The sequence below is a fragment of the Acomys russatus genome, chromosome 9 (assembly GCF_903995435.1).
Source record: "Acomys russatus chromosome 9, mAcoRus1.1, whole genome shotgun sequence".
Lineage (NCBI taxonomy): Eukaryota > Metazoa > Chordata > Mammalia > Rodentia > Muridae > Acomys > Acomys russatus.
Genome location: NC_067145.1, coordinates 57,715,884 through 57,743,425, shown reverse-complemented (window position 1 = coordinate 57,743,425; position 27,542 = coordinate 57,715,884). Strand labels below are relative to the sequence as shown.

General features: G+C 44.4%; 1 protein-coding gene across 1 annotated transcript in view; it reads right to left on the bottom strand.

Moving 5' to 3' along the window:
- The window catches only part of Sfmbt2 (Scm like with four mbt domains 2), a 71,652-nt gene that overhangs the window by 36,003 nt on the left and 8,107 nt on the right, over positions 1–27,542 (bottom strand). Inside the window, exons 2-4 of the mRNA XM_051151395.1 lie at positions 15,110–15,237; positions 5,384–5,478; positions 2,437–2,677 (exon numbers count right to left, since the gene is read on the bottom strand). Of these exons, the coding sequence (XP_051007352.1) occupies positions 2,437–2,677; positions 5,384–5,478; positions 15,110–15,206 (433 nt within the window). The 5' untranslated portion in view covers positions 15,207–15,237. The remainder of the gene's footprint in view (positions 1–2,436; positions 2,678–5,383; positions 5,479–15,109; positions 15,238–27,542) is intronic.

Genomic DNA, 27,542 nt, shown 5'->3' with positions numbered 1-27,542 from the left:
TTTGGGCTGATTAAAAACACCCAGACCTTGATAGTGACATTGTTTGCACAACCCTTCAAATAAGATAAAAAGCCATCGAACTTAGAGAGATGACTTTTATAATACATGAATTCTGTTTTAAAATTATAAAGGGCTCTCTGGTGCCCCATATTTGACCACGTCCCCTGGATAGGGAGGCCTGGTGGCACTTAGAGGAAGGATAGCTGGCTACCAAGAAGAAACTTGATACCCTATGAGCATATACAGGGGGAGGAAGTCCCCCTCAGTCACAGTCATAGGGGAGAGAAGTAAGGGGAAAATGGGAGGGAGGGAGGAATGGGAGGATACAAGGGATGGGATAACAATTGAGATGTAATATGAATAAATTAATAAAATATATTTTAAAATTATAAAGGGCTCTGGGCATAGCGCAGTAGTAAAGTGTTTGCTTAGTATTCTCAAAGTCCTTGCAACATTAACTCATTAATTACATACGTGCGTGAGTTACATTAAACTCACACATACAATTGAGATGGGAGTGACACTAAGGTCCCAACAGCCTTGTTTGTGAGCACAGACCAGTTCTGACCTCAGAGACCAATTGGAGAAGAAGAGGAGGAAGGAGGCAAGTAGTTCCAGGCATAGGACAGCACAGACACAGAGATCTCAAAGGATGCCCTCTCTCTCTTTCTTCTGAAACAATGAGGGGTCATGATGTCAGCTAACACCAAGGCAATAGATTCAACCCTGACAAATGTCACATAAAGGCAAGTCCTGAGCTTCAGCCAATTTTATGACCCCCTTTTAGCAAGCCATCAATTATGCATAACAAAGGGAAGAAATAAAAGCCACAGACTATTCTCCCCAATCAGAAATATGAGGGGGGTGGCAAGGAGAGAAGGGAGAGGAGAGGAGAGAAGAGGAGAGAAAGGAGGGGAGGGGAGGGGAAGGGGAGGGGAAAGGGAGGGGGAGGGAAGGGGAGAGGACAGGAGAGGAGGGGAGAGGAGAGCAGGAGGGGAGGGGAGAGGAGAGGAGTGGAGAGGAGAGGGGAGGGGAAGGGAGGAGAGGTGAAGAGAGGGAAAGGAAGAGGGAGGGGGAAAGAGATTCCTCCAATGGAAGAGCAGACAGCTGGGTACAGAGATCATTGAATAAACACCCCTGGGAGACAGTAGCAGAGCCTACTGGTACCACTAATACTATAGATCAGAGTCAAATACTTGATTGACTCAGTTCTCACAGACCCATAGGAATATCTTCAATGCCTTCTTCTCCATCATGAACCCTCAAGTGTAGCACTTCAAGAAGAGGGAATCTGATAATACTTAATTGTGGAGATGCCCTGTGCCTTGGAGGAAGTTCAGGGATGTCTCTGATTTGGTCTCCCTAAATGTCGGTAGCATCTCCCTCCCATCAGGGCCACAAAAGTACTCCCAGACATTGTTGAATGTCTCCCTTGGGCAGGGAGTAGGAGGGTGGGAGGACACACCTGCCCCAATAAGGAACCATTGTTTTGTGGCAACTAAACTGATCTCATGTCTATAGGAGTGGGGTCCACTGCTTTGTCAGCTCTCATCTATTTAGCTTTCTTTGTTTCATAACCTCAGTCTCCCCAAAGAGCTGGGGATGTGGCTAAGAGGACAGTGTTTGCCAGGCGTGCTGGCAGCCCTAAGTTCAGTCTCCAGCTCTGCACGTAAGGGATGTGGTGGCAAAATCTGTAATCCCTGCACAGAGAAAGCAGAGGCAGGAGGATCAGAAGTTAGAGGTCACCAGTCTGACCTATACAAGACCTCGTCAAGAGCAAGGGAGGGGAAGAAAAAAGAAAGCAAACAAACGACCTTAGAGAAGCCGATGGAAGGGGGTTAGAGAAGAAGCTCAGTGCTGAGGAGCACGAATTGCTATAGTAAAGGACCCAAGCTCAGTTCCACCACCCCAGTCAGGAGGCTCACAACCCAACCACTTGTGACTCCAGATCCGTGAGATTCAATCCCTCTCCTGGCCTCCTGAACTCACATGCACTCAGCTATACACAGAAGCACACACAGATACATAATTAAAAATAAATTGAAATTTGAAAACTATGTTCAAAATATCAATTCTCTAAAATGGGAGAAAAGCAAAATCAACTCTCTCTCTCTCTCTCTCCCTCCCTCCCTCCTTCCCTCCCTCCTTAAACATCCAGCTTACCTTCTTCTCCTACCATCCAAAGACACCCTGCAAACTGGTCTTGAACACTTTTTCTTCCTGTATGACCAAGCTGGCTGAAGATCAACACCATTTCTGATGAACAAACTCCACCCACCACCCACCCGACAGCAGCCTCTAGATAATAAAGCCCCAGATGTTTTAAAGAACTGAGAAGCCTTTGCGCTAAACCTGCTCAGGCTTTTCTAGAAGGTTCTCTCCGCCCCTGCTGCAAGAACAGACATCCCAAAGAGCAGCCTTTGACTGTGAGCTCACCATCCGGGGGCATCAACACCTTGTTGTTCTGTGTGCACCACCCCACAGGGTGCAGCTCCGCTATGATCACATCACACCAGAAGTCAGCCCTCCGGTCCTCCCCGTAACCACAGTAACGCAGGAGCAGCAGCTGTCCACAGGTGGTGATGACCGTGGCCACCCAGTAGGTGCCTGGATTGTTCTTGTTGGCCACCTCCAACTTCATTCCTGGCTGGAAGTTATTCTGGATGCTGATCTCCACCTTGAGGCATCAGAAACACAGGAAAACCATGATCAGACTAGCCATGTGCCTCAGAAAGATTTTAGGAACTACTTAAGCACAAAGCATATTAAAGCAGTATTTGTGTTGCTAAAAACAGGCATGTACTTAGGACAAATATAACATGAGCCTCTAATGAAAGGCTGAATCTTCTGAAAGCCACATTTGAAGGAAAGATAAAATAAAATTTGGTAACAAGTTTTATTTCATCCATTAAACTCAACAGTTTGTAATCTCAGTATGAAACGACTACTATGAAAAGAATGAATGACCAGGAATGGTAACGCACACCTCTAATCCCAGGACCCTAGAGGCTAAGGCACAAATCCTAAATTTAGGTCAACCTGGGATACACAACCAGGCCCTGTCTCAAAATACCAAGGGGGACAAAAAGTAAATAAGGGATGAAATTGAAAGTCCTGGGATTCGATGTCCAGCACTGCATTGTTAAATAAATAAATACATAAATAAATAAGCAAGCAAGCAGATAAAGGCAAAAGGATCAAATGTTCCATGACAGGTGGATATGGACCCAGTGGGGGTCAGCTCAAACTACTGCACTAACCAAGGACAATACGTGCAGTAAACTTTGAACCCCTACTCAGATCTAGCCAATGGACAGGATATTCTCCACAGTTGTGTGGCGTGCTGGGACTGACTCTGACATGAACTCTGGTGCCCCATATTTGACCACTTCCCCTTGGTGGGGAGGTCTGGTGGCACTCAGAGAAAGGATAAGCAGGCTACCAAGAAGAGACTTGATAGCCTATGACCATATAGTGGGGGAGGAGGTCCCCTTCAGTCACAGACCTAGGGGAGGGGAATAGGGTGAAAGCGGGAGGGAAGGAGGAACTGGAGGATAAAAGTGAGGGGAAAACAATTGAGATGTAATCTGAATAAATAAATTAATTAAATAAATAAAAAGAAAGAAAGCAGAAAAGGATCAGATGTTCAAGGTCGTCCTTAGCTACTTGGTAAGTTTGAGACTAGGCAAGGCTACATGAGATCTTGTATTTAAAAAAGAAAAAAGGTGAGAGCTAGCGGTTTTGAACAAAGGCTCTCAAGATCTTGAGTTCAAAGAAGAGCATCTCTCAAGTGGAGCTGCTTACTCTGCCACGTAATTCAGTTGTTCTACGTGCCAGGAGCTACTGCCAGGACAAAGAATAAAGGCAACAAAAGCAGAATTTGAAAGCAGAGGATGTGAGGTCCAACATAAGGGGGCTCTTAAAGAAAAGCCATGGGACTGTGTATTGGACATCTGTGAGACTACGGCCACTCTCTCTGACATCTTGCACACAGGCCTGGGGGACAGTCCACATTTAGCATGGTCCTTCAGGAACACAGGCATCTCGAAAGGTGATACCTATCCATCAAAGCCTTCAGGTGACATCTACCTCATCTGAAGAGGGGGTGAGAGAAGGGATGACTCAGAAAATGAAGGCAACTCCTTTCTGAGGACATGAGCTCACTGTACGGAAAAGAAGGAAAAGCTGTTAGCCATCTTTCTTTCCCAAACTGCCTTAAGGAGACTACCAGGTCATCTCAACATCTTGTCACCATGGCTTCTGCAGGACCATGATCCTCTCTGCTTTTGCTGCGCTTTAAGGTGCAACCTCTGGTGTCGCTACATGGCACAAACATGTTCAGGATAAACTACATCCTGATGAGAACAGAGAAGGGAAGGAGGGTGCAATCCTACAAATTTAAGGCCTGAAGTTCCCTTTCAAAGGGACACTTCATTTCAAAGTAGAACATCCTGCAGCTATCTCACTGCAGCTGAGAACTCAAAGAGAAACCATAGAAGGCTGAGTTGCTGCTGGGATAACCCGTTGAAAATACACATCTCCTAGAAGTAAATATCTATTTACTAAAGCAATAGTCATGTGTACGAAAGAGCTTCAGTTTGGGCAGCACCATCTTTTCTACACTAGAGCTGTAGAAGCAAGAGCTCACACCTAAGAAAAATCTGGCAAGAAAGCATCTTCCTTTTTCCCACGGTTTGTCCCCCAGTGGACATGCTGGCTGAATTATACAAACAGATGTTGTTAAGGACAACAAGCTTTGTGAGATCCACACTTTCAGGCTCTCGGCCTTGATTCCTCTCACTAGATCTACTCCCCCCCCCCCACAAAACCCTAACTTGGCTTTTCAAAATTGTAATAACTTTTTTAAAACAAAAATCTCCTGTACCTCAGGCTAGTCTTGAGATCTCTATAAAGCCTGAGATTAAACTACTCATCCTCCTGCCTCAGCCTTCCCTTTGCTGGAGCACACCACCCAGTTTTAGGTAAAGATGGGAACCGAACCCAGGGCTTCATGCATGCTAGAAAAGTGTTCTATCAACTGTGCCAAATCCCCAACCCTAAGTATCACCTCAGTCAGTATAAAAAATATATACACTGAATAGACCTACTAAGATGTTAATGTACCACCTCGCCTAACTCGCTGACCTTTTATTAGACTCAAGCTGTGGTTTATTCATGTGCAGCTATCTGTGAAAAATCAAACACCCCCCCCCCCATCTCACCCTCTCCCTATAAAATCTTAGCTGAATTTCCACTTCTTTTTTCACTCTTCTCTTCTGACTGGTTCTTGGGTTTCACCCAAGAGATACCTCCCCATCCCCCACACCCTCCACACCCCCACACCCCCTTTAGCAGACCAGAAGAAACCAGCTGCTCTACTTACATGTCTAAAGAATGCGTGTGGTGCAGCCCTGGTGCCCGTTTCTTCCAAATAGTCTCCCCAGCTAAAGTCATTTTCCTCCATGTCAGAACCATCCTCTGTGGAAAGAAAACAAAGCAAGACTATCAAAACCTAGGCCAAAGCATGCATGGGAGACGCACGGGGACTCAGTGGCTTCAGAGGACATGACTGAACTCTCCGAACAGCTTCAGCTTGCCGTTGCAGAAATATTGAGTTAAAAAGGGAAAGGGGACCAGAGATGGCTCCTCTGGTAAACTGCTTGGTGTTCAAGGATGGGGAGCTAAATTCAGACATCAGAAGCCACATAAATAGTCATGTTGAGCCGGGCGTGGTGGTGCATGCCTGCAATCCCAGCATTCACGAGGCAAAGGCAGGCAGATCTCTGTGAGTTTAAAGCCGGCCTGGTCTACAAAGCAAGCCCAGAACAGCCAGAGCTGTTACACAGAGAAACCCTGTCTGGAAAACCAAACACAAACAAACAAACAAAATGTCATGCTGGGTAACACATACATATATGTAATCCAAAGAGGAACCCTGGAGCTCAGCATCCACTCAGTCTAGCTGAATCAGTGAGCTCCAGATTCAGTAAGAGTCTGCCAAAAAAGAAAAAGAAAAAAAGAAAGATGGACAGTGATTGAGGGAGATAGTCAGTGTTGATGTCAGGTGTACAGAAAAAGAGACAGACAAACCGAGAGATAGCAAAAGAGACAGAGAGACAATGTTTTCTTTTCTTTTTTTTTTTTTTTTTTTTTTTTTTTTTTTTGAGACAATGTTTTCATACCCTGTCAAAAATATAAACGACCCTTGTGCTTTCCATCAAATGAATAAGAACTGTCTTAAGGCTATCTGACATTCATGAGCCTAACATGAGCCATGGTAGACATCCCAGTTTGGGAAGGCAAAGGGACAATTCAAGCACAAAATGTGTACCAAGATACACACAGGCACTGAACTACCTACCCACTGAGGCTGGAGACTGGAAAATAAAAAAAAAATTTAAAGTTTTTATGAAACAGTGACTTCAGTAATTTTTTAGAAAAACAAATCGGGGGCTGGAGAGATGGCTCAGAGGTTAAGAGCTCAGTCTGCTCTTGCTCTTCCAAAGTTTCTGAGTACAATTCCCAGCAACCACCAGATGGTGGCTCACATCCATCTATAATGAGATCTGGTGCCCTCTTCTGGTGTGCAGTTGTACATGCAAGCAGAGCACAGTATACATAATAATAAATGAATGAATCTTTTAAAGGGGGGGGGGAACCAAATTGGGCTGGAAGGAGGGCTCAGCAGTTCAGAGTGCTTGCTGCTCTTGCAGAGGACCTGAGTTTGGGTCCCAGCACCCACATCAAGCAACTCACACACACCTGTAATTCCAGCTCCAGGGGACCCATGCATACACACATAAACAAGTAAGCAGACGTGCAGAAGGGTCGCTCGAGTAACCCAAGGCATTCCAGCAAGTTAGCAACAGAACAGACCAGCTGCCTGACACCCCTAATGTGACACCTAGCGACACGTCTGCTCCCATGCAGAATCCTGACTCCTGCCATAAAAGAGGTCTCAGAGCCTCTCGTGCCAACAGAATATGAGCGTCTCAAATCACAAAGGAAAAGAAAGCAACAACTAAATGCATGTAACAGCACTCAAGGTAGTAACTCTCCTTGGGGCAGACAAGATGGCTTAGCATGCAAAGATGCTTGCTCCCAAAGATGGAGCCCAGAGTTCAATCCCTGGAATCCACAGGATGAAAGGAAGGAACAGAACCCTGCACGCAGCTTTCTAAATTCCTAAACTACACTCATACACGAGAGAAAAGGGGGTGGGGGAGAAACTATGTACATAATTCTATGTACAGAATTCTGCACACCTGAGATTTGAAATGCAATTGCCAACACATTACATAACTGAGAAGCATCAAATAATACATTTTAGGACAGAGGCAGCAGAAACGTCACATTATAACTTCAAATGGCTGGAGCTAAGCAGCCTGTGACCGTTACTATTGGTGTTAGCCTTGACTGTAGCTAGACTCACTCAGGAGACAAACCACTAGGTGCCTAGGAAGGAGATTTTTAGACTGGGTGTCCTGAAGAAGGACACCTCCCCCTCAGTGCGGATGGTACCATCCATGAACTGGGGTCTTGGCTTGAATAAAACAGGAGGATGTAACAGGACCAGCGTTCACTGCTGCTCTCTGCTTCCTGACTGAGGGTATACAATGTGGCCAGTCACCTCAAGCGCCTGACACCACAACGGATTGCACAATCAGACTGTGACCCAAAAATAAGTCTTCCTTTCCTTAACTTGTTTTTTTTCCAGCACTTTCGTCCATGCAACGGGGGGGGGGGGGGGGGGGGGGGCGGGGGGGAGTGACTAACGTGTGTCTGTGCGTGTGACTTTCAAGCCATCCGTGAGGCATAAAGAATATGCACTAGAAAGTTCTGCGCAAGCACTTAGAAGGAACACTTCAAATGTTTCACTTGTCTTAACAAAAAAATGCTCAAAGGATGCTGACCTTCAGTCCATGCATCTTTCATAATCAAGAGCGGATTCCACTGCAAGAAGAAAATGCCATCTTTCCACTTGTGGTCCTCACTGATGTGGTATATACCCTCAGGTGGGCCAGAGGGATTAAAAACAGGAGGCTTGCAGACTGAAAAGCTAGCTACCCTTTCTTCTATTGAGGATTTTTCAATTATTTGGGAAGAAAAGCAATTGTCTTGCGATGCTCTATACAGTCGAAGAAGTGAATAAGAAATCGCATTTTATTTTATAATCGGAAAATGCTAACATTACCTTTTAAGACAAGTTCTCACTAACTCACCGTGTAGCCCAAACAGGTCTTAAATGTGTGGCTCCCCCTGCCTCAGCGTCCCAAGAAGCTGGGATGGCCTAGTCCTGCACCACCAGGCCCAGCCAAAGGAAGCTCAAGGAAAGCGATGGCCTTAAATAATGCCTTCTAAGTGGAGGGTCTTTGGATCTGCCTTTAAAATGTATGCCAGGAAAGACACTTAAAACCAAACACCCAAGAGAACACAGGCATGCCTCTCAACAACAACCAAAAAAAGTCTCTAATCCTGAGCCCCAGCCAAAGCAAGGGAGATACAAGACGTGGAGCATCAAAGACTCAGAAACAAACAAAGAGAATACTGTCGTTCTGGGCTACAGAAACACTTCATAAAAGGAAGGCACACACCAGACCCAGGACGAGGTTAAACAACACAAAAACTGTATGTCTGACACTGGTAACTCTAGCCACGCTTCTGGAACAATTGAGCTGTATACAAAGCCTAAGCTTACTCCTAGCGCAGCCTGTTAAAATCTGCCACATACAGCCCCTCCCTGGGCCTGTGTACCCAAACAGTTGGCTCTCTGAAGGCACGTTCAGTCAGCAATAGGTAAACACGCGCAACGTTTATGAGGCGAGATCTCATAAAGCCAGAGAAAATATTTACAGCTGATCCATAAACCTCTTAAACCCACAAACATTTTATCAAGGAAACTCTGACAACCCCTCCACCATAAATGAACGAATGGGAGGCATTTCCCCGTGATGTCATGAAAACCCACTATGGAAAGCTACTAGGAACATTTCACACCTTACAAAGAAAACAGGCGCACTCATTAAACAGCAGCTCGGTTTTGCTTTGTTTTAACAGAAAGCTATCTGTGGGACCAGAATAATCCAGAGTAAACATAAAGAGAATGTCTTATGAAAAGCCGGAGCACAAGTGGCTTCAAATAAAAATATAATAAACAAGTGGCCCATACATCTTTTTCTTAATAAAATCTGGGGAACAACACTTTACAATCTGAAGGGAGCCTGGCTTCGCAAGGCTGGATACTAAAGCCTACCTGTGCAAGCCGCAATACAGTTCCGAGAAGTGGCAGAGTCTCCATGAGCAAAATCTTACGGAAGACAATCTCTCACATGCTAGTTGACTTTTTTATTATTATCTTATTAGGTTTCTTTTTTAATATATACGTTAATATTATTACACACTAATAAGATAAACTACATACAGCAGGAAGAACCAAGAGATAATCAGGAGTTATATAAATGTTACATTCATAGTGATTTGGCTATTTGTATTTGTCAAACTTGAAGTAAACATCTTTCCTATCTTGTTAGGTCTAAATTTCTGAATTAAAATCAATATCTAACATATCTCATCTCCATTAACTTAAACCATCTATCTTGATCTAAAAAGAACATATTCCCCTAACCAACTAAACTTGATTTTTTAAATATGGAAAGAGATAAGAAGATCGCGTTAAGTCACCTTTAGGTACTGCTAGCTCCTCCTCTCAGGGTGAGAGGACGCAGGACAACTGTGAACAGCAGCCCAAACTCAGAAAGGAACTCCAGCTGCACCCTGGATTTGAGCATACAATTGCGGCCTGAAGGTCAGAGCAGGGGAAGGGGTGGGGATTGGGAGTGCAACTACTGACCTACTGGAACTAGTTCTCAAAATGGAAGAGTAGAGCCCTGAGGTTTTCTAAGAGTGCTGACCAGTGTTCTCCCAAATAAAATGAGAGCCAGGCGTGCCACTAGGGTGGCTAAGGCAAGAGAACTGTTATGTTCAAGTCTAGCCTGGGCATGCCACCATCACATACAGAACCCTGTCTCCATAACACATAGTCAGGCAGACACACACACACAGTATGTGTGTGTGTGTGTGTGTGTGTGTGTATACATATACATATATATATAGAGAGAGAGACAGACAGACAGACAGATGTAATACATATGTGTTGTGTGTGCACTCGTGTGTGTTCATGTATGTGAGTATGCCTGTAACTACGCATGTGTAGAGGCCAGAGGTCAGTGTCCACTGTCATTCATCAGGAGCTATGCACCTTGTTTTTAAGACTGGGTCTCTCACTGGCTGGTCTGCAAGCCTCAGAATCTTATATCTCTGCCTCCTTAGCACCCAGGTGACAAGCACACTGGCTTTTTTTTTTCCCCACATGAGTTATTGGGATGGAACGCATGTCCTCAAGCATTAAAGTAAAGGACTTTACTGACTGAGCCACCTCTCCATCCCTGTTGAAATCATTGTTATCATCATCACCATCATCACTATCACCATCATTATCATCATCATCACCAGCAGCAGCAGCACCACCACCAGCAGCAGCAGCACCACCATCAGCACCACCATCATCATCATCATCATCTGGAAGACTCCAGTTCACATGTTCAGGTTACTTCTTTTTCCTCAGAGGCTGGCCTTGGCAGCATGTAAAACACTACAGGCTCCACTGGGAAATTACGTTGAGCAGGCCTGCACAAACCATATCACAGGGCCTGTTTATTGTGGTAGCCAACACTGTCCTGCTAGCTTTCATTCTGATGGAAGACACCCAGAAGTGCCGCCATCGAATTTCAGTGGGCTTCATTCCTGCGTGCCTTGGGGTACTGCCGGGTGCTCTGCCCACTGGGGAGACCTGAGGTTCCTTGGCTCTTTGTGTATCTGTTGTTAGTTCAGGCACATGCTCTCTTTGTTTCCGGGACGGAAGTGCTCTTTTATCTTATTTCAAAACCAGGGCTCACACTTAAGTTATTGATCCCAGCTAGGATTTGAGCTTTCCTGAGGAAAAGCCAAAAGTGATAGAAAGAGTAAAAACTACCAGAGAGACTTGAGTTCTGTCTCAGCTGGGATAGACCTCGTGGAAGAACCATGCTTGCAAGGAGTTAAATCAGCCAGAGGCCCAGGGTGGACAGAAATAAGTAGCAAAGGGGGCCACTTTGAAGCCACAGGACCACTTTTCTGTCCCTTGATCATCAGGCAGGATAGTCTTCTCAGCAGAGGGGGCTGTAGAGTCTCACATGGGTTCTCTCTCTCACTCTTTTCTCTCTCCCTCCTCACCCTGACCTCTCTCTCCCTCTGTGCCTGGGGCCTCACACATCATACACGCTAGGTAAGGCTCTCCCAATGGGCCATATGCCCCCAGCCCTGTTTATACATTGTTTTAGAGACAAGGCCTCAGCAAGTTCCCGCGGTAATCTTGTACTCTATAACCCAGACTGGCTTCCAGCTTACAATCTCCCTGTCTCAGGCCCCCAGGTAGTTAGGATTATGAACCTGCATGGCGCCTGCTAAGGATATGCCACCATGTGCCACTTAACAGAGGGAGAAGGGACAGGAGAAGAGAAAAGAAGGGATTCTGCGCTGTGTAGGAAGGAGGGGAGGTCAGGATTCCTGATGACTTCACTGTACCAACAACATCAGTACCTGAGGCCAAAGCCTGCTTCCGACACACCACCCGTGCAGCCTCACCTTGGCATCTTTAAGATAAGAACTGAAAAGCAGCTACTACACTGGGCATTGAAGATTAAGTCAACTAACACATGGGGGACTCTCCAGTACGAACACGCATCAACATAAAGTGCCCAGTATGCCTGTTGACCCTAGTTCACAAAGTACATCAAATATGCCTTATTTTACACATCTGGAAAGCTCATCTGGGGGGAACAAAAACAAACCAGCCCTCAGCATTAAGGTTCTGAGCATCCCTAACCATGTCCTAGTGAGTCAGGGACCATCCATCTTTTATAAATGATTCTAGAAAAGCAGGTAGGTTATATTTCAACAGGTTGGAAAAAAAAATGATTTGGAGAATCACACTTGACTATGTCATTATGTTTTAATGCTCAAAACTAGATGCGATTTTAAGACTAAACAAATCTTTTTCTAGTCTATAAAGTTTTAGACTCTCTTTTAAAATCTGTGGCACTAAGCTGCGTGCGTGAACTCCCGGCAAAGCTTACCCACACCAGGCAACGCTGCTGTGTGTGTGCAAGAAGCTCACATAGACCCCACTCCTGGATGAAGAGCAATGGGGCTATTAAGGGAGGGAGAGTCTCATTTTGGGGGTTTTGTTATTTCCAAGACAAGCTCCCCTGACCGTTTGCCCTTATCCACTTGGTCAGCTCCACATTCAAGCATATATGGGCGACGCTAATGGGTGGACAGGTATATCGACAACAACAAAAATAGAGAAAGAAGACATAAAGGTGAGAGGGGTGATGGGGGAACACAGAAGGAGCTGCAGGCGGAGCTCCTGCAGGTGGAGGATAAAACACATTGTCCTCGTGTATGAAAGTCACACACACACACACACAAAAAAAATTTTTTTTTTGGCTTTTTGAGACAGGGTTTCTCTGTGTAGCCCTGGCTATTCTGGACTTGCTTTGTACACCAGCTGGCCTCGAACTCACAGAGATCCACCTGCCTCTGCCTCCCGAGTGCTGGGATTAAAGCCGTGACCACTGCCTGGTCATACACACAAAAAAATTAATTTAATCAAAAGAAATGACAGCACTAGCAAAGCCTCCTTGTCAAAGGTACATATTGGAATGCTAGGAAACACGGGCGCATAAGCCCTTAGCATAGAGGGACAGAAGCTGCAAAATATAACCATGGCTTAGACTTACTTAGAAATCTTAGTTATTAAAGATGGAGACATCTCACATGGTTGAAGATCTCCACCGCGTGAGAGTAGAGACCACGAATGCGTAGCTACGATGGGCATTCAGCCTGACACCTCCAGGCTCTGGTCCCATCCTGAGGAACTTGTCAGCAAGAATAATTTCCTGACAGTAGCGTTATCAGTAATGAGCGTCAGAATCTACTTATGTTGGAAAGAAATACAGCAGCTATATGAAAATTAAAACTTACCATTGAAGACAACACGGCCACAGACAGCAATGTGTGCCAAGGATGCACTATAAAAATGCAGGGAATGCCACGTCCCCTGGATGGGGAGGCCTGGCTGCACTCAGAGGAAGGATAGCAAGTTACCAAGAAGAGACTCGATATTCTAAGGGCATATAGAGGGGGAGGAGGTCTCCCTCAATCACAGACATAGGGGAGGGGAGAAGGAAGGAAGGAAGTGGGAGGGAGGGAAGAATGGGAGGAAACAGGGGAAGGGCTAACAATCGAGATGTAATATGAATAAAATAATAAAATGAAAAAAATTTTTAAAAATTAAAAAAGAAAAAATGCAGGGAATGCCTAGGAACTTCCAAAGTGTAAGATTACTTTACTCAGTAGACAAAAATAAGGCTGCGGCAGGAGGCTGTGGCTTGGTAGCAGAGGGCTTGCCTAGGATAGTCAAAGCCATTGGCTCAATCTCCAGCGTCATTCTTTTTTTTTAAAAATGCAACTGTGGCTAGAGAGAAGCTTGCTGTACAGCCCTGAGGACCTGGGTGTGGACCCCCAGGATCCACATGAGACCCAAGCACAGTGGTGCATGCCTGTAATCCTGGTGCTGGAGAAACAGAGACTTGCAGGCTAGCCAGTTAGAAAACGAACGAACGAACAGAAGACCCCCTAGGTCAGCAAGAGACATTTCCTCAAAAAATAAAGTAGAAGTGCCAGTGAAAAAGTTCAGTGGGTAAAAGTGCTGTGGCAGAGGCCTGATGATCTCAGTACAAAAGCTGTCCTCTGACCTCTGCAAATTTCTGCCTGAATTGTTATTAATAATGAATAAAAATAAATAAAGTGGAAAGCAACTGAAAAAGATACCTGAAGTCAACAGATGTATATGTGTGCAGTCGCAAGCACACACACAGCAAAGGCAAACACACACACAAACACATACACTTTATTATTTTAAAGTGAAGACAAATGATACTTTCTTTTCTTTTTCTTTTTTTTTTTTTTTTTTTTTTTTTTTTTTGAGACAGGGTTTCTCTGTGAAGCCTTGGCTGTCCTGGACTCACTATGTAGACCAAGTTGGCCTCGAACTCACAGAGATCCGCCTGCCTCAACCTCCCAAGTGCTGGAATTAAAGGCGTGCGTCACCACACCCGGCTTGGTTTGGTTTTTCAAGACAGGGTTTCTCAGTGTAGCCTTGGCTGTCCTGGACTCACTCTATAGACCAGGTCGGCCTCGAACTCACAGAGATCCACCGGACTCTGCCTCCCGAGTGCTGAGTCAGCACGCCGGGCACCAACAAGTGGTAATTTCATTAGACAATGGTCAGTTCTCCCTCCTAAGTTAATGGGCAACATTTTGTCTGAATTCACTGTAGCAAGTATTAATGATTCATAAGGCTCTCTTGCCCTTATTTAATTTGCTGATATATAAATCATGCGATTCTATTTTCAGGAAAAAAAAAGTATCCTTTTAAAATAAACCAGTGCCTAAAATATTTTAGGGATGCATTTATAAATTCATTAAATATTAAAACCCAGTCAAACGCAGTGTGGCTTTTTGTTTACTTTTTTGTTTTGTTTTATCCAATTACATCACACAAATTCACATGACCTACACTTCTTTTCCACTACATACTTTCCAAAGACATGCTCGATAGTTTGGAGAGTGTAGCGGCAATTTCTTATCCTACAGTTAACTATTCTTTTCCCATGCACACTGTCTCAGGCCACTGCTGAGGCACAGCACTGAGGGACAGCGTCATCACTAGGCGTGAGAACACCACATCTGTTGAGACAGCACAGTCACTTACAGGCACTTCCCAGCACAAGGCACTGAGACCTCACTGTGACCTAGCCCACTCTGTCTTGTACGGTCAATATTAACATTGACCCAAAAAATCTGTGTAACTTGAAAGATGCTCTATCTGTAGACCTGTGGGTTTGGCTGGGACAGCGAATGCCGGGAAATGCGATCTCCGTTGTTTCCTGAGCATCTCAAGAAAAAGAGCCAAAATTTCAGAAAACTCAAATATGCAGTATCCTACCTGAGTGAAGGGCCCCGTTCCCATTTGCTGGGGCGGTTTGCTTCTCCAACAGTGACGATGAGTTCTGCATCTCGGAAGCTGACAAACGTCTCTTCATGCTGATGTGTGTCCTCCTCCCTTAATTCATGCTGCAGGAAGTTATGTAAGGAGAGACAAAAACAAAAGATCAGAGCCCTGACATCAGATTAACCCACTTCGCTCTCCTAAGGAAACAGAACCCTTGCATAGCGGCCACCACCTCGTCCTAATGTTTCAGGAGCAGCATAACGCAGTTGCCAACTGGAAATGCCAGGAATTACAACGAACGGCTCATCACACCTCTACACATCGTCAACAACAAAGGTCACAGCACAGCAAAGCTAATGATTTCCTAGCGGTCATCAGCACCACTACCTCAGACACATTTTTCACCAGTGAATACGGTCTAAGCACCAGTCCGCCATGAGACTATCAGACAGGCAGCCAGCCACTTCTCCTCTGATGCTGAGCCATTGTTTCAGCTCCCAACGTGCAGCCCTGACTTTGTAAGACACCATCCTGTACCCCAGTGAGTTAGGACTGAGAACAGTTATGTAATAAGCCTTGGCACACTGGTTTGCTTATTTTCACAAATTAGAAATGGGTAAGACTTTCCCCATCATAAAATAGCTCCGCCTTTCCTCATTTACACTGTGTAATTACAGGTGTAATTACAGGTCCCAGAGAATCCTGCAACACAGTACATCTGTGCTAGAGCCCATGAGACACCGGGAGCAATCTTTAATAATACCAGCATCTTCATCTCTGGTACATAAGTCTGGTGTGGCATTGTTAAATGTTGGCTTGTTTATTTTGTTTTGTTTTAAGATAGGGTTTTTCTGTGTAACAGCCCTGACTGTCCTGGAACTCACTGTAGACCAGGCTGGTCTTGAACTCAGAGATCCCAAGTGCTGGGATTAAAGGTGTGGACCACCACTGTGCTGCATTTTTAAGTCTTTATTTGTTTGGGGCTAAGGATGCGGCTCCTTTGGGCGAATACTTGCCTAGAGTGCGTGAAGCTCTAGGTTTTACCTCCAATACCATATGTGACTCTGCACACCTGGGATCCCAGCACTCAGCACTGGTGAAGAAATCCTTGGCTTCATGGCAAGTTCAAGGACAGCCTGGGACACATGTGTCCTCTCTAAAAAAGGCTTTAATCTATATGCAATTACATTTTATATCAAATATAAACTGTTAAAATATACATTGTATATAATTCAAGGTGCTCTTTTATTTCGCATGCAAATAAAAACTGAAATCAGAAAAAAAAGACAAAGGTAGACAATTGAAAAAATAAACAAGGGGCTGGAGAGATGGTTCAGTGGTTAAGAGCTCTGTCTGCTCTTCCAGAGGTCCTGAGTTCAATTCTCAGCAACCACATGGTGGCTTACAACCATCTATAATGGGATCTGATGCCCTCATCTGGCATGCAGGTTTACATGCAGGCAAACACTGTATACATAATAAATAAATAAAGCTTAAAAAAAAAAAAGAAACAAAAAAGGCTATAGTACTAGCAGTGGAATGATGTGTAGCTCACTTGTTGATGAGTGGTCTAAGAATATCACCTTCTTAACACACACACACACACACACACACACACACACACACACACACACACACATACACACACACACCTGCTAGTATTATTAAGGTTTTCTCCTAGAAAACACTGAGCTCTCAGATCAGCTGTAGGTTCATAAAACACTGAATCCAGGAAAGGAAGGGGGAGTAGATCTAAAAGAAAAGGGAGCTGGGGGGAGCTAGGGGGAGCTGGAGGGAGCTGGGGGGAGCTGGAGGGAGCTGGAGGGAGCTGGAGGGAGCTGGGGGGAGCTGGGGGAGCTAGGGGGAGCTAGGGGGAGCTGGAGGGAGCTGGGGGAGCTGGAGGGAGCTGGGGGGAGCTGGGGGAGCTAGGGGGAGCTAGGGGGAGCTGGAGGGAGCTGGGGGAGCTGGGGGGAGCTGGAGGGAGCTGGAGGGAGCTGGGGGGAGCTGGGGGAGCTAGGGGGAGCTGGGGGAGCTGGACGGAGCTGGAGGGAGCTGGGGGCAGCTAGGGGGACCTAGGGGGAGCTAGGGGGAGCTGGGGGAGCTGGGGGGAGCTGGAGGGAGCTGGGGGAGCTAGGGGGAGTTAGGGGAGCTGGGGGGAGCTAGGGGAGCTGGGGGGAGCTAGGGGAGCTGGAGGGAGCTGGGGGGAGCTGAGGGGGAGCTGGGAGGAGTGGAAGGAGGGAAAACTGTGGCTGGGGTGTATCGTATGAGAGAAGAACCTATTTTCAACTATAAAATAACAAAATAAAAATCATAATTGTTTGCTACTTTAAAGAAACAAGGATGAGTCTTTGGTGCAACGGCAAGAAGGTGTGAAGACAGCTCTAGTCATCAGCAAGAGGCTGCAAAATGCCCCAGCACTGAGATTTAATTCCCTGCATGTTTCTTTATCCACGTGTTGGATCATGACACACTGTTGGAAGGAGCCCAGACTATTTCTCAATCAAAATACAAATAAGAGAATGTCCGCTTCACACTAGGAAATATAAAACCACCTTAAATGGTTCGTTAAGCAGTAATCTAGGCATCCTGCTCATGAGTAAGCAAATAGAATGACAAAAATAGAAGATACCCCAAGTAACTAGATTGTCTCTTTTTCATTCACTATTCTCTGAGCACAGAGGCTCATTATGTTTTATGAAGCAAACATGAGGATAAATGACCAAGGAGTAAGAGTCAATATCAGTGATGATATGGGAGACAGATAGACAGATAGACAAATGATTGATTGATAGATAAATAGATAGACGATAGATAGAAAGATGATAGATAGATAGATAGATAGATAGATAGATAGATAGATAATAGATAAATAGATGACAGATAGATAAATAAATAGGTGACAGATGATAGATAGATAGATGATAGATAGATAGATAGATAGATAGATAGATAGATAGATAGATAGATAGATCAAAGGCTGGAGAGATGGCTCAGTTGCTAAAGCATTTTCCAGGTAAGCCTGAGGACCAGAGTTCAGAGCCCCAGAAGCAGCACAAGTGCTGGGTGGGATGGCAACCTGACCATAATTCCAGCCTTGGATGGTGGAGGGAGGGGAGCTAAGAGCAAGCTGGCTGGCAAGGTGAGTCTGCGGCCCTGACTCGTTGAAGAAGGTGAAGATTGCGTGAGTGTGAGTGCTGACAGCCTTGGACCTCACTTTCTCACCACATGCCAGAATGAAACTCCCTTCACTTTGTTTTGTTTGTTTGCTTATTTAGTTTCATTTGGTTTTCTTTAGTACCTTGTTACAGCAATGAAAAGCTGACTTACAGAGGGGGCAGACTTAAAACAAGAGAGTGCAGGCAACCAACGGGTAAGGGAAGAAGCTAAAACAGTCAAGAAGAAATAAAGAAAACAAACCCAAGACATTTAAAAGGTATAATCGACAGAACACAGTAAAAATACTCCTAACAAAATACAATCTTTTCACAGCATGTAGTCACTGTGGCAAGAATAAATCACCACACAGCCAGCTCTCAGCCACTAATGTAGCCTATGGAAATAGATAGCGCTGGGGGAAACCTATTAACTATAAGAATGGCACACTACTTCCACAGGAATTTCTATTTACTTTCCCTTTTTTCAGGTCTATTTTACTTTAAATGGAATGGGAGGTCAAGTCTTACTGGTGACAACTGATCACTCCATTAAGTTCAGCAAAATAAAGACAGGGTATTTAGGCTGAAGATCAGCTTTACTGCTTAAGTGATCCTTAGCATGTGGGAGGACACACACACACACACACACACACACACACACACACTTCTTTTGCTTAAGTTTTTGTTTGTTGTTACTTTTTACACAGAATCCCATACAGCCCAGATAGGCCTCAAACTCTCTATGTAGCCATGGCTGGCTTTGAACTCCTGATCCTGTGGCCTCCATAACTCAAATCCTAGGATTATAGACACTATATTGGCCATGTCTGGCTAATAACAGGATATTTTAAAAACCAAATCCTTTTCCTAACAATACTCTCACCTTGAACCCATAAAAAGAGCTACTTTGTTTGGTTTTGGTTTTGGTTTTTCGAGACAGGGTTTCTCTGTGTTATCTTGGCTGTCCTGGAATCACTTTGTAGACCAGGCTGGCCTCGAACTCACAGAGATCCGCCTGCCTCACCTTCCTGAGTGCTGGGATAAAAGGTTTGCGCCACTACACCCAGCATAGAAGAGCTATTTTTAGAAGACAGCATATTTCCTCTGTGTGTGTGTGTGTGTGTGTGTGTGTGTGTGTGTGTGTGTGTGTGTGTGTCTGTGCATGTGTGTCCTCATCTGTAAATCCTCCACTAAGCTACACTCCCATCCCTTTTTTGGCTCTTATTTTTAAATAAACTCTATAATTTCAAACCAAAGTTAAAGGTGTCTATTAAAATGTAGAATGATTCTCTTTCCAAAAAATACATAAGGAAGTTTAGCAAGCTGAGCTTCTAAAGGAGGAACTTCCTTTTTATTACTATCAGCCATGGCAACACAGCTGGCTCCTCTGTCTCGAAAGCAGACGGGCCACAGAACTACAGTATGGGGACTTATTGCGAAAGTTGCCTTGGCCTGGTGAAAAAAACCATTAACTTGAATACATAGTGACTAAGCCATTATCAAGCCATGGGACATAAATTAACCTTCTGTGCCTCAAATTCTTCATCAGTTAAATAAGAGGTTTGATTACACGCAATCAAAGATTCTTTTCAACTCTGGAAGGCTGAGAATCTATGATGCCTCTTTAGTATTAATTGTGTATTTTCTTCATCAGACTATCATTTTATCTAAATCACATTTAAAACAATAAGCCTGCTCCCCCTTTTTAGCCTCATTCTGCCTCTTTCCCTCTGAGGTGTACTTACAGAATACAACTAATTCCAACATGAGGTAAGCAAAGCTTTGTCATGGAGAAAACGCATATGGAAGGACATTCACTGGATATTATTGGAAAACTTATAGGAAAGATGGAATTATAGATTTTGAATATCAGCACCATCCACAGGAACTTCCTATGCTGCCTGGTGACACAGGCTTCATGTCACTGCTGAGTACACGACCTATACCTAGTGTAACTCAGGAATTGGATTTTAATATCAGGATTTGGGACTGGGGGAAAGAAAAAAATTGAGACATGGTCTCCTGAGGCTAGTCTCAAACATTTTAAGTAGCCAAGAATGACACCAAATTCATCAATCTTCTCCCTCCACCTCCCAAGTACATAGATGATGGGTGTGTTCCACATGGCTAAACTACAGCAAATTTATATTTAAACATCTGGAGTTGAAAAGATAGCTTAATCAAGTGCTTGCCTTACAGGGACGAGGATCTGGTTGTAAGCAATCTCCAGGCAGTGTTTAAAAAGAAAGCCAGGCACATGGCGCTTATGCAATCCCAGCACTGCAGAGGCTGAGACAAGCAGAACCCTGGGGCTCACAGGCCAGCCAGACTACCTTACTCAGCGAGCTCCTAGAGAGGGCGACTCTGGCTCAAAAAAAAATGCCAAGGTGGGTAGATACAGGTGGGGAAGAATTCACACTGGACCTGCCCCAGGAGCTGAGAAGAATCCCTTTAAAAACTCTTAGGAATTTTACAAGTTGAAAGCACTCCCTGGGTGATTTGCTGTCAGATGGCTCCTTCAGATCTGTTCTGGCCATACTTGGACACTTCCTGGTAACCAAACTCAAAGATCATGTGCTGTTGGCGTGGGGCGGGGGTGAGGGATTTATCACGGCGGCTTTAGGATGCTGGTTCCAGTGTAGATGCACTTACACAAAGCGAAGGATCCAAAAAAAAGAACTGCTGGACAAAGAATCAAAAATACGATTTTATATGAAAGGGCACACCTTGATTCTGGAAGGACACGAGGACAAAGACAGCTACTGAGCAACCTTGAACATAGAGAACCAATAGCCAACTCCACGGCAGAAAATAACCTCAACTGCACTTCACACCTGGTACAATAAAAAAAAAAAAAAGCAACTCTCCTAAATAAGCAAACAAACAAACAAACCAAAACAAAAAACAAAACAAAACAAAAAAAACCAAAACAACAGGACAGACATAGGAAAACTTACATATCCCTGAGTCCAACAGTTGTGTACAACACACCCAGCACTGGGAAGCCACATTGTGAGACTTTGGAACACATCCTAAACCACCAACAATGCTTGGCTCTTTTCAATAAACTATTAACTTAATTTAATAATGTCAAGCTTGTTAAAAGAGAACACAGGGATTTCAAAGCCTAAGAAACTACAAACGGCCCCACTTCCCTCTACTAGCAGGACGTGACACGTTTTCTCTAGTACTGGACCCTAAGTGACCATGTCGCTTTGATAGCAATGTCAGAGGAGAGGCTAGGTTAGAAACCAACCTCTTTGTGCTACCCTAAGACTATGTACTTTTCTCCTTTATTTGTAAATTAAAAAGACATCTCACCCGAAAAATGTTGTCAGACACAAGGCTTTTCTGGAAGGGGAGGGGGGAGGTCCATGAATATGCCTATTAATAAATTGGCTATCAGTGGCTCCTGTGACAATTATCAAATGGAGGAGAGGTGTTGATAAAGTCTTTGTGACGCTACAGTGGTTCAACCCTGTATTTATTTGTATCTGACATGACAGCATAGAAGGGAAGTCCGTAAGTAAGACACTGACGTGAAGGTACCAAATGGATCATTTTACACAAAACATTTTTACACAAAAAAGGGAATGTTATTGGCAACAAAGAGAAAATTTTTCAGGATGAGCCGGAAAATTAAACCTCACACAACTCCAAGCCTTTGTCCTTGTATGTGCATGTGTATGTGTGTATGTGTGCATGTGTGTATGTGTGTGTGTGCATGTATGTGCGTGTGTGTGTGTATGTGTGTGTGCATGTGTGTACAGGCATGAGGAAGTGAGTGTACATTATCCCTATGGAAGCTAAACTGTGTCTCAAGTGCTCACAAATTCAGCCAGTAAACTTTGGGAATTTGTCTGTTGTCACCACCCCGCAAGCACGTTTTTATGCGGATGCCAAGGCTCAAATTCAGCAAGCACCTCCCTAGGAGAGCAACCCGCCCACCCTCCAGTCTTCCCCTGTGCCCTCTCACGTAGCTGGAAAACACCATTCTTTTCAGCAATGGCAAGTCATATTTTCAGGTTTTCAACAATGTTTGCATTTTCTTTCCTACATAAAGTGTGAATGCAGTCATGACAGAAATCCAGGAAAATTAAATTAAATAAGGCAGTAAACAAAAATCATCTTTAACCCTACATGCAGGGAAAGTCATTTTCAAGTATTTCTATCTTCTCAAAAATGGCTTCTTGGCACATATTTTTGTAAGTTCATAAAAAATTCAGAATCTAACCCAATTTTTATCTACTATTATATGGAGAGCACTTTACCATGCTGTATAGTACTTCGTTGAGAGCTGGAAAAAATGGGTGTATAATGAATATGGTCATGTTTCCATGCTTACTCTCATCTAGGAAAAGCTTTTGCTGAAATGCCATCTCTGGCTTGAGAAAGAATCACAGTCTGCCTTGCTGTGTTCATCAATACATTTAATTTCCACAAGAAAATAGAACGAGAATCATCCAATGCCTGCGCTAACTCTGAAGAACATAAAGAAGCCAACAAAATTGTAAGGACAGCTCCTCTCCGTAATAAAACAAAGAATGCCAGGGCCGTGGACATAGGTGGCTCCATCTGAAGGTGCCTGCCATGCAAACATGAGGGCCTGAGTTTGGATCACCAGCACAGAGAGACAGAGAGAGAGAGACAGAGAGAGAAAGAGACAGACAGACAGACAGACAGACAGACAGAGACAGAGAGACAGAGACAGAGACAGAGAGAGACAGAAAGAGACAGAGGGAGGGAGGGAGGAGTAGGGAAGGAGAGAGAGACAGAGAGAGAGAGATAGACAGAGAGACAGAGAGAGAAGAAGGAGGAGGAGGAGGAGAAAGAGAAGGAAGAAGCCGTAGCAAGCTGGGTGGCAGGCATCTGTAACCCAAGCACTCAGTGAGAGGCCAAGGACAGAGGCTCAGAAATGTCACCACGCCTTGTCTAGTGGCAATCTATTTGGCTGTGTGGAGGCACCCACTGACTTCTGTCAATTTCTTCAATTCTAGGACACTAGAATTACTTCTAATTTCCTCACCTTCACTTTCCCTTTCATTCTAATATTCATTCATTCAAAGGCTAGAACTACTTCATTTCTCCTTTTATTTTATACTTTTTTAAAAATTAAATCCTTACCTTCTCAATCCTCCGTCAGGAATGCGTCCTCGATGTCCTCTCTAACTCCTCCATTAACTTCCACATACCTGATTCTCCAAAAGCTCGTTTTATACTGTTTACTTTGCACTTAATTTATTTTATATCCCAACTCAAAAAAAAGGGGGGGGGAGGTAATTTTTCCAGGTAGGAAATAAAATACAGAGATTCACACTAAAGACTTGTGAAGTCCCACCCCACCAGGAATCCCAAAATGAACTCAGGAAACCCAACCTGAGACCTTTCCGAAAATTCGAATCCAAGAGGGACATCTCAAAGGCATCTAAACGAAGCACAGCCAAGTTTCAGACCAAAATCTGATCTCTGAAAAAACCCTAACCTCCATGTTCCTAGGAGGCTAAGTGCACACAGCCAGCACTCATTAGAGACTCGGTAGAAACATGTCCACAAACGGCTTTAAAGATGAAAAGCAGTGTGATTTTCATTTCTAGTCACCTTGTCACAGGGCTCATTCTGCTAATAATGCTTGACTAAGTACACTGCTTCCCGCTTTCACTGGCCAATGCTTAGCCTTCCTAAGGACAGACACGTCCTGCCTCCTCCCATCATCAAATGAGATGGACCGATTGCCTGGGGCAGAAGGTCTGTGGACTGGCGCCATCTACCATGCACTCGGTGTTTGACTTACCTTGATTAGGACAGCAATTTACTCTCCATTTTCAACCAGACTTCATTGGTTTTTCACTTTAAATAGATTGAAATCTGACACAAATTGCTGTCCTAGCATAAGAAATGCTAAAAAAAAATTTTTGCAAGCAGATTCATACCCCAAGACTAGGAAATAAGATATGTTGGAAATAATAGGCAGTCCAGGAGAAAACACTAGGGCTAGAGGCAGCCACCACCTCCCCTGTACAGTAACTTTTAGTTTCTAATTCCCTGTGGTTAAGAGGTCTCCTTAACTCAATCCTCAAACAACCTTTGCTACAGGAACTATAAAGTGAGTAGAGTCAGCTGCTGGCAGTGGGAGGGGGTGAGTGGGAGGGAGAGGGGTTGGGGGGTAATTATGTGCAGAATAAGCCTCCTGGCTAAGGAAATGACTCAGCCAATAAAAATGCTTGCTATGCAAGCACAAGGACCTGAGTTCGAATCTTAAAGTCCACATAAAACAAAGCCAGAAGCAGTAATAAATGCCTATAACCCCAGCACCGGGTGGCCAGCCTATCAGAATCAGTAAGTTCCAGGTTCAGTGAGAGGAGATGCCATCTCAAACTATAGAGAGTGAGGAAGACATTGTCGGCCTTTACCATCCGCATGCGCACACGCGCACATGTGGCGCTCGCGAACACCACAAATAAAAATAATTTAACTAAAATTTTTAAAGTAAGTCTCTGTCGTGGTCAACTTTAACCACGAAGGAGACATAATCTAGAGTCAATCGCCTGAAGAAGAGAGAGCCTCAACGAAGGATTGCATACCTTAGGTTGGCCTATGGGCATGTCTATAGGGAAGCATCTGGATTAATTAATTGATGTGGGCAGATTGCTCTGAGCAGCACCACTTCACAGGCAAAGGAATCCTGAACTGCACGTGAACAGAGAAAAACCCACATGCACGTCAACAGGCAAGGACTCCTTTCTTTCTGCTCTGAACTGCACGTGTCCCTTGGACTAGCTGCTTGAAATTCCTGCCTTGCCTTCCCTTAAATGGTGGTCTGTAAGCTGGAATTAAGAACCAAATAACCCCCTTTGTCCCCTAGGTTGCTTCTGTCAGGGAATTTTATCACAGCAACAGGAATGCAACCAGAACAGCTTTCTATGAGGAGGGAAAAAATTTTCAACATTCGGCTGTACTCCATCTTGACGGGGCGTTCACTTATCAACTAGTTAGTCACAAGTTATTTATTTACTATAAAGAAAGATAACATTGTGTACTGCCTGGTTACATACCACAAGTCGAGAATCCCTTTATCTAAAATGCTTAGGACAAAAAGTGTTTTGAATTTCAGATTTTTTTTTTCTCTCGGAATGTGGAAGATACAAATACACAATATAGTATGATAGGACCCAAGTCCAGATATGAAATTTATTGTTTCTTACATAAACACCTTATATGGACAGTCTGAAGTTAGTTCATAGGAGGGATTTGTTGTTTTAGAAGCTGTCTATGCCACTCACAGGCAGGTATCTCCGTGCCCAGCTGTCATGCAGGGTTGCTGACACTGTGAACCTGACACTGAGTTTCATGGTGTAGACTTTTCCACGTGCAGTGCTCCTTCAGTACTCAGGGAGTTTTAGATTTCAGAGCACTTTGCATTTCAGACTTTTGGGTTAGGAAAACTCAACCCGAATACAAGAGGGTTTGGCATTAGGGTACCTAACTAGGGCTTCTTGTGCCAGGAATTGGCATCCAAGCCACAAAGGATTGAATTCGGACATAGGATTAAAGTAAAAGAAGTTTTACAAAAAGAAAAAGAAAGAAAGAAAGGAGCTGGAGGAAAGTCGGGGAGGGGGAGGAAAAGGGCGGCACTCTTTCTTGTCCTTCCACTGAAGGGAGCTGTTTCTCTACCTCTCAATAAGCTTGCTTACCACTCAGGGGAAAACAAAACAAACAAAAAGAAACCCTCCCCCAACCTTCTTTTTGGGGGGACAGTGTCTCACTATGTAGACCAGGCTGGTCCAAACTCGTAGATAGCCACCAGTCTCTGCCTCCTGAGTCTTGGGATTAAAGATGTTTTTCACTAAGCCTGGTCCAAGAAGAAACTTAAGTTTTCAAATTTGCACAGACATGGTCTCCTTGGTTCCGACACATTGAACAAATGCCAAATATGAGGTTTCCCCATGTTCTACCAATACTAAAAAGAATAAATTACAGCATTGTCCCAAATTGTCACAAAGTGAGTAAACACACTATTACACGTTGTGCATACACTTACTAGTCAATTAAATTAACCTAGACAACGGCTGCTCAGCTGTGAGAACTCAGAAAGTGAAGAAATTTGCAAAGAGCGCTTCCTGTGAACTGGATTGCAGTGATGCCGTCTAACAGACATAGTCCGGTGCTCTGGGTGATGTTTATGAACTGAGAAACTCACACCAGATAGACAGATGCTCAGCACCGCGCCTCACAGATGGTAACACTCAAGCTTACAATGCATAAGGAACCACTTTCTGGCTGAGACAGCGCTGCCAGGCAAGTATGAAGACAGGGGTTCGGATCCCCAGCACCCACATAATAGACCAGGTGGGGCAGCTCTGGTCTATACTTCCAGTTCTATGGAGGTGAGACGAGGCAGATCCCTGGAGCCTGGTGGCCAGTCAGTGTAGTTGAACCGGTGTGTTCCACATTCAGAGAGAGAATCTATCTCAAAAAAAAAAAAAAAACAAGGAGGAGAACAACTGAGGAAACACCCCAAATCAACCACTGCCCTCCACGTGCATTTGCACACATGGTCACACATGTACATATCTGCACAAACTTGCTTCAATCAGGCAACCAGAACACTAAAATGAATACCACCCCTAGGAGCAAACTCTTGGAAACCACAACCAGAAAGCAAGCCTGCAGAGCTCCACCATCTGGCTGTAAATTCACACAAGTCTGGGGGCATTTGTGGGTTTAAGACACAAATTTGCACATATGTCAGATTTTAATAAATCATTTAAGTATGCATGGGGACTTAGCTATGTAAACTGAAAATGTATGCAAAGTAAATAAAAACACCCTAAGTTACTTAAGAAAGAACTTAGCAAAGGTATAGAAATTTACAGAAGACAAACCACGCTGCCTCCTGTGACAACCCAACTAGCCGCCATTGCCCCCCACCCCACCCCCACCCCTCGCTTGGCCACGTGCCTGCAGTCCATAGACTGTAGTGTGGAGCAGCCTGATAAACTGTACAGCATTAACACCTGGTCTTTTCAAATGCCCTCTCCCCCCCTTCCGCCCCTCCCTCCCTCCCCCCTCCCCCGCCCAAGGCTCTGAGCTGCACAACAAAGAAGGTGCTAGAAGAAAAGAAGGCCTCAGTCTTCCCTCCTGTGAAAGAAAGGAGATAAACTCTCACTAACCTAGAGATGTAACTTGGGTTCTGGAAATAGACATCATAATGAAAAGGGAAACAATAAAATTTCCATTTAGCAACTTCTATTTGAAGGCTAGGCTAGGGAGAT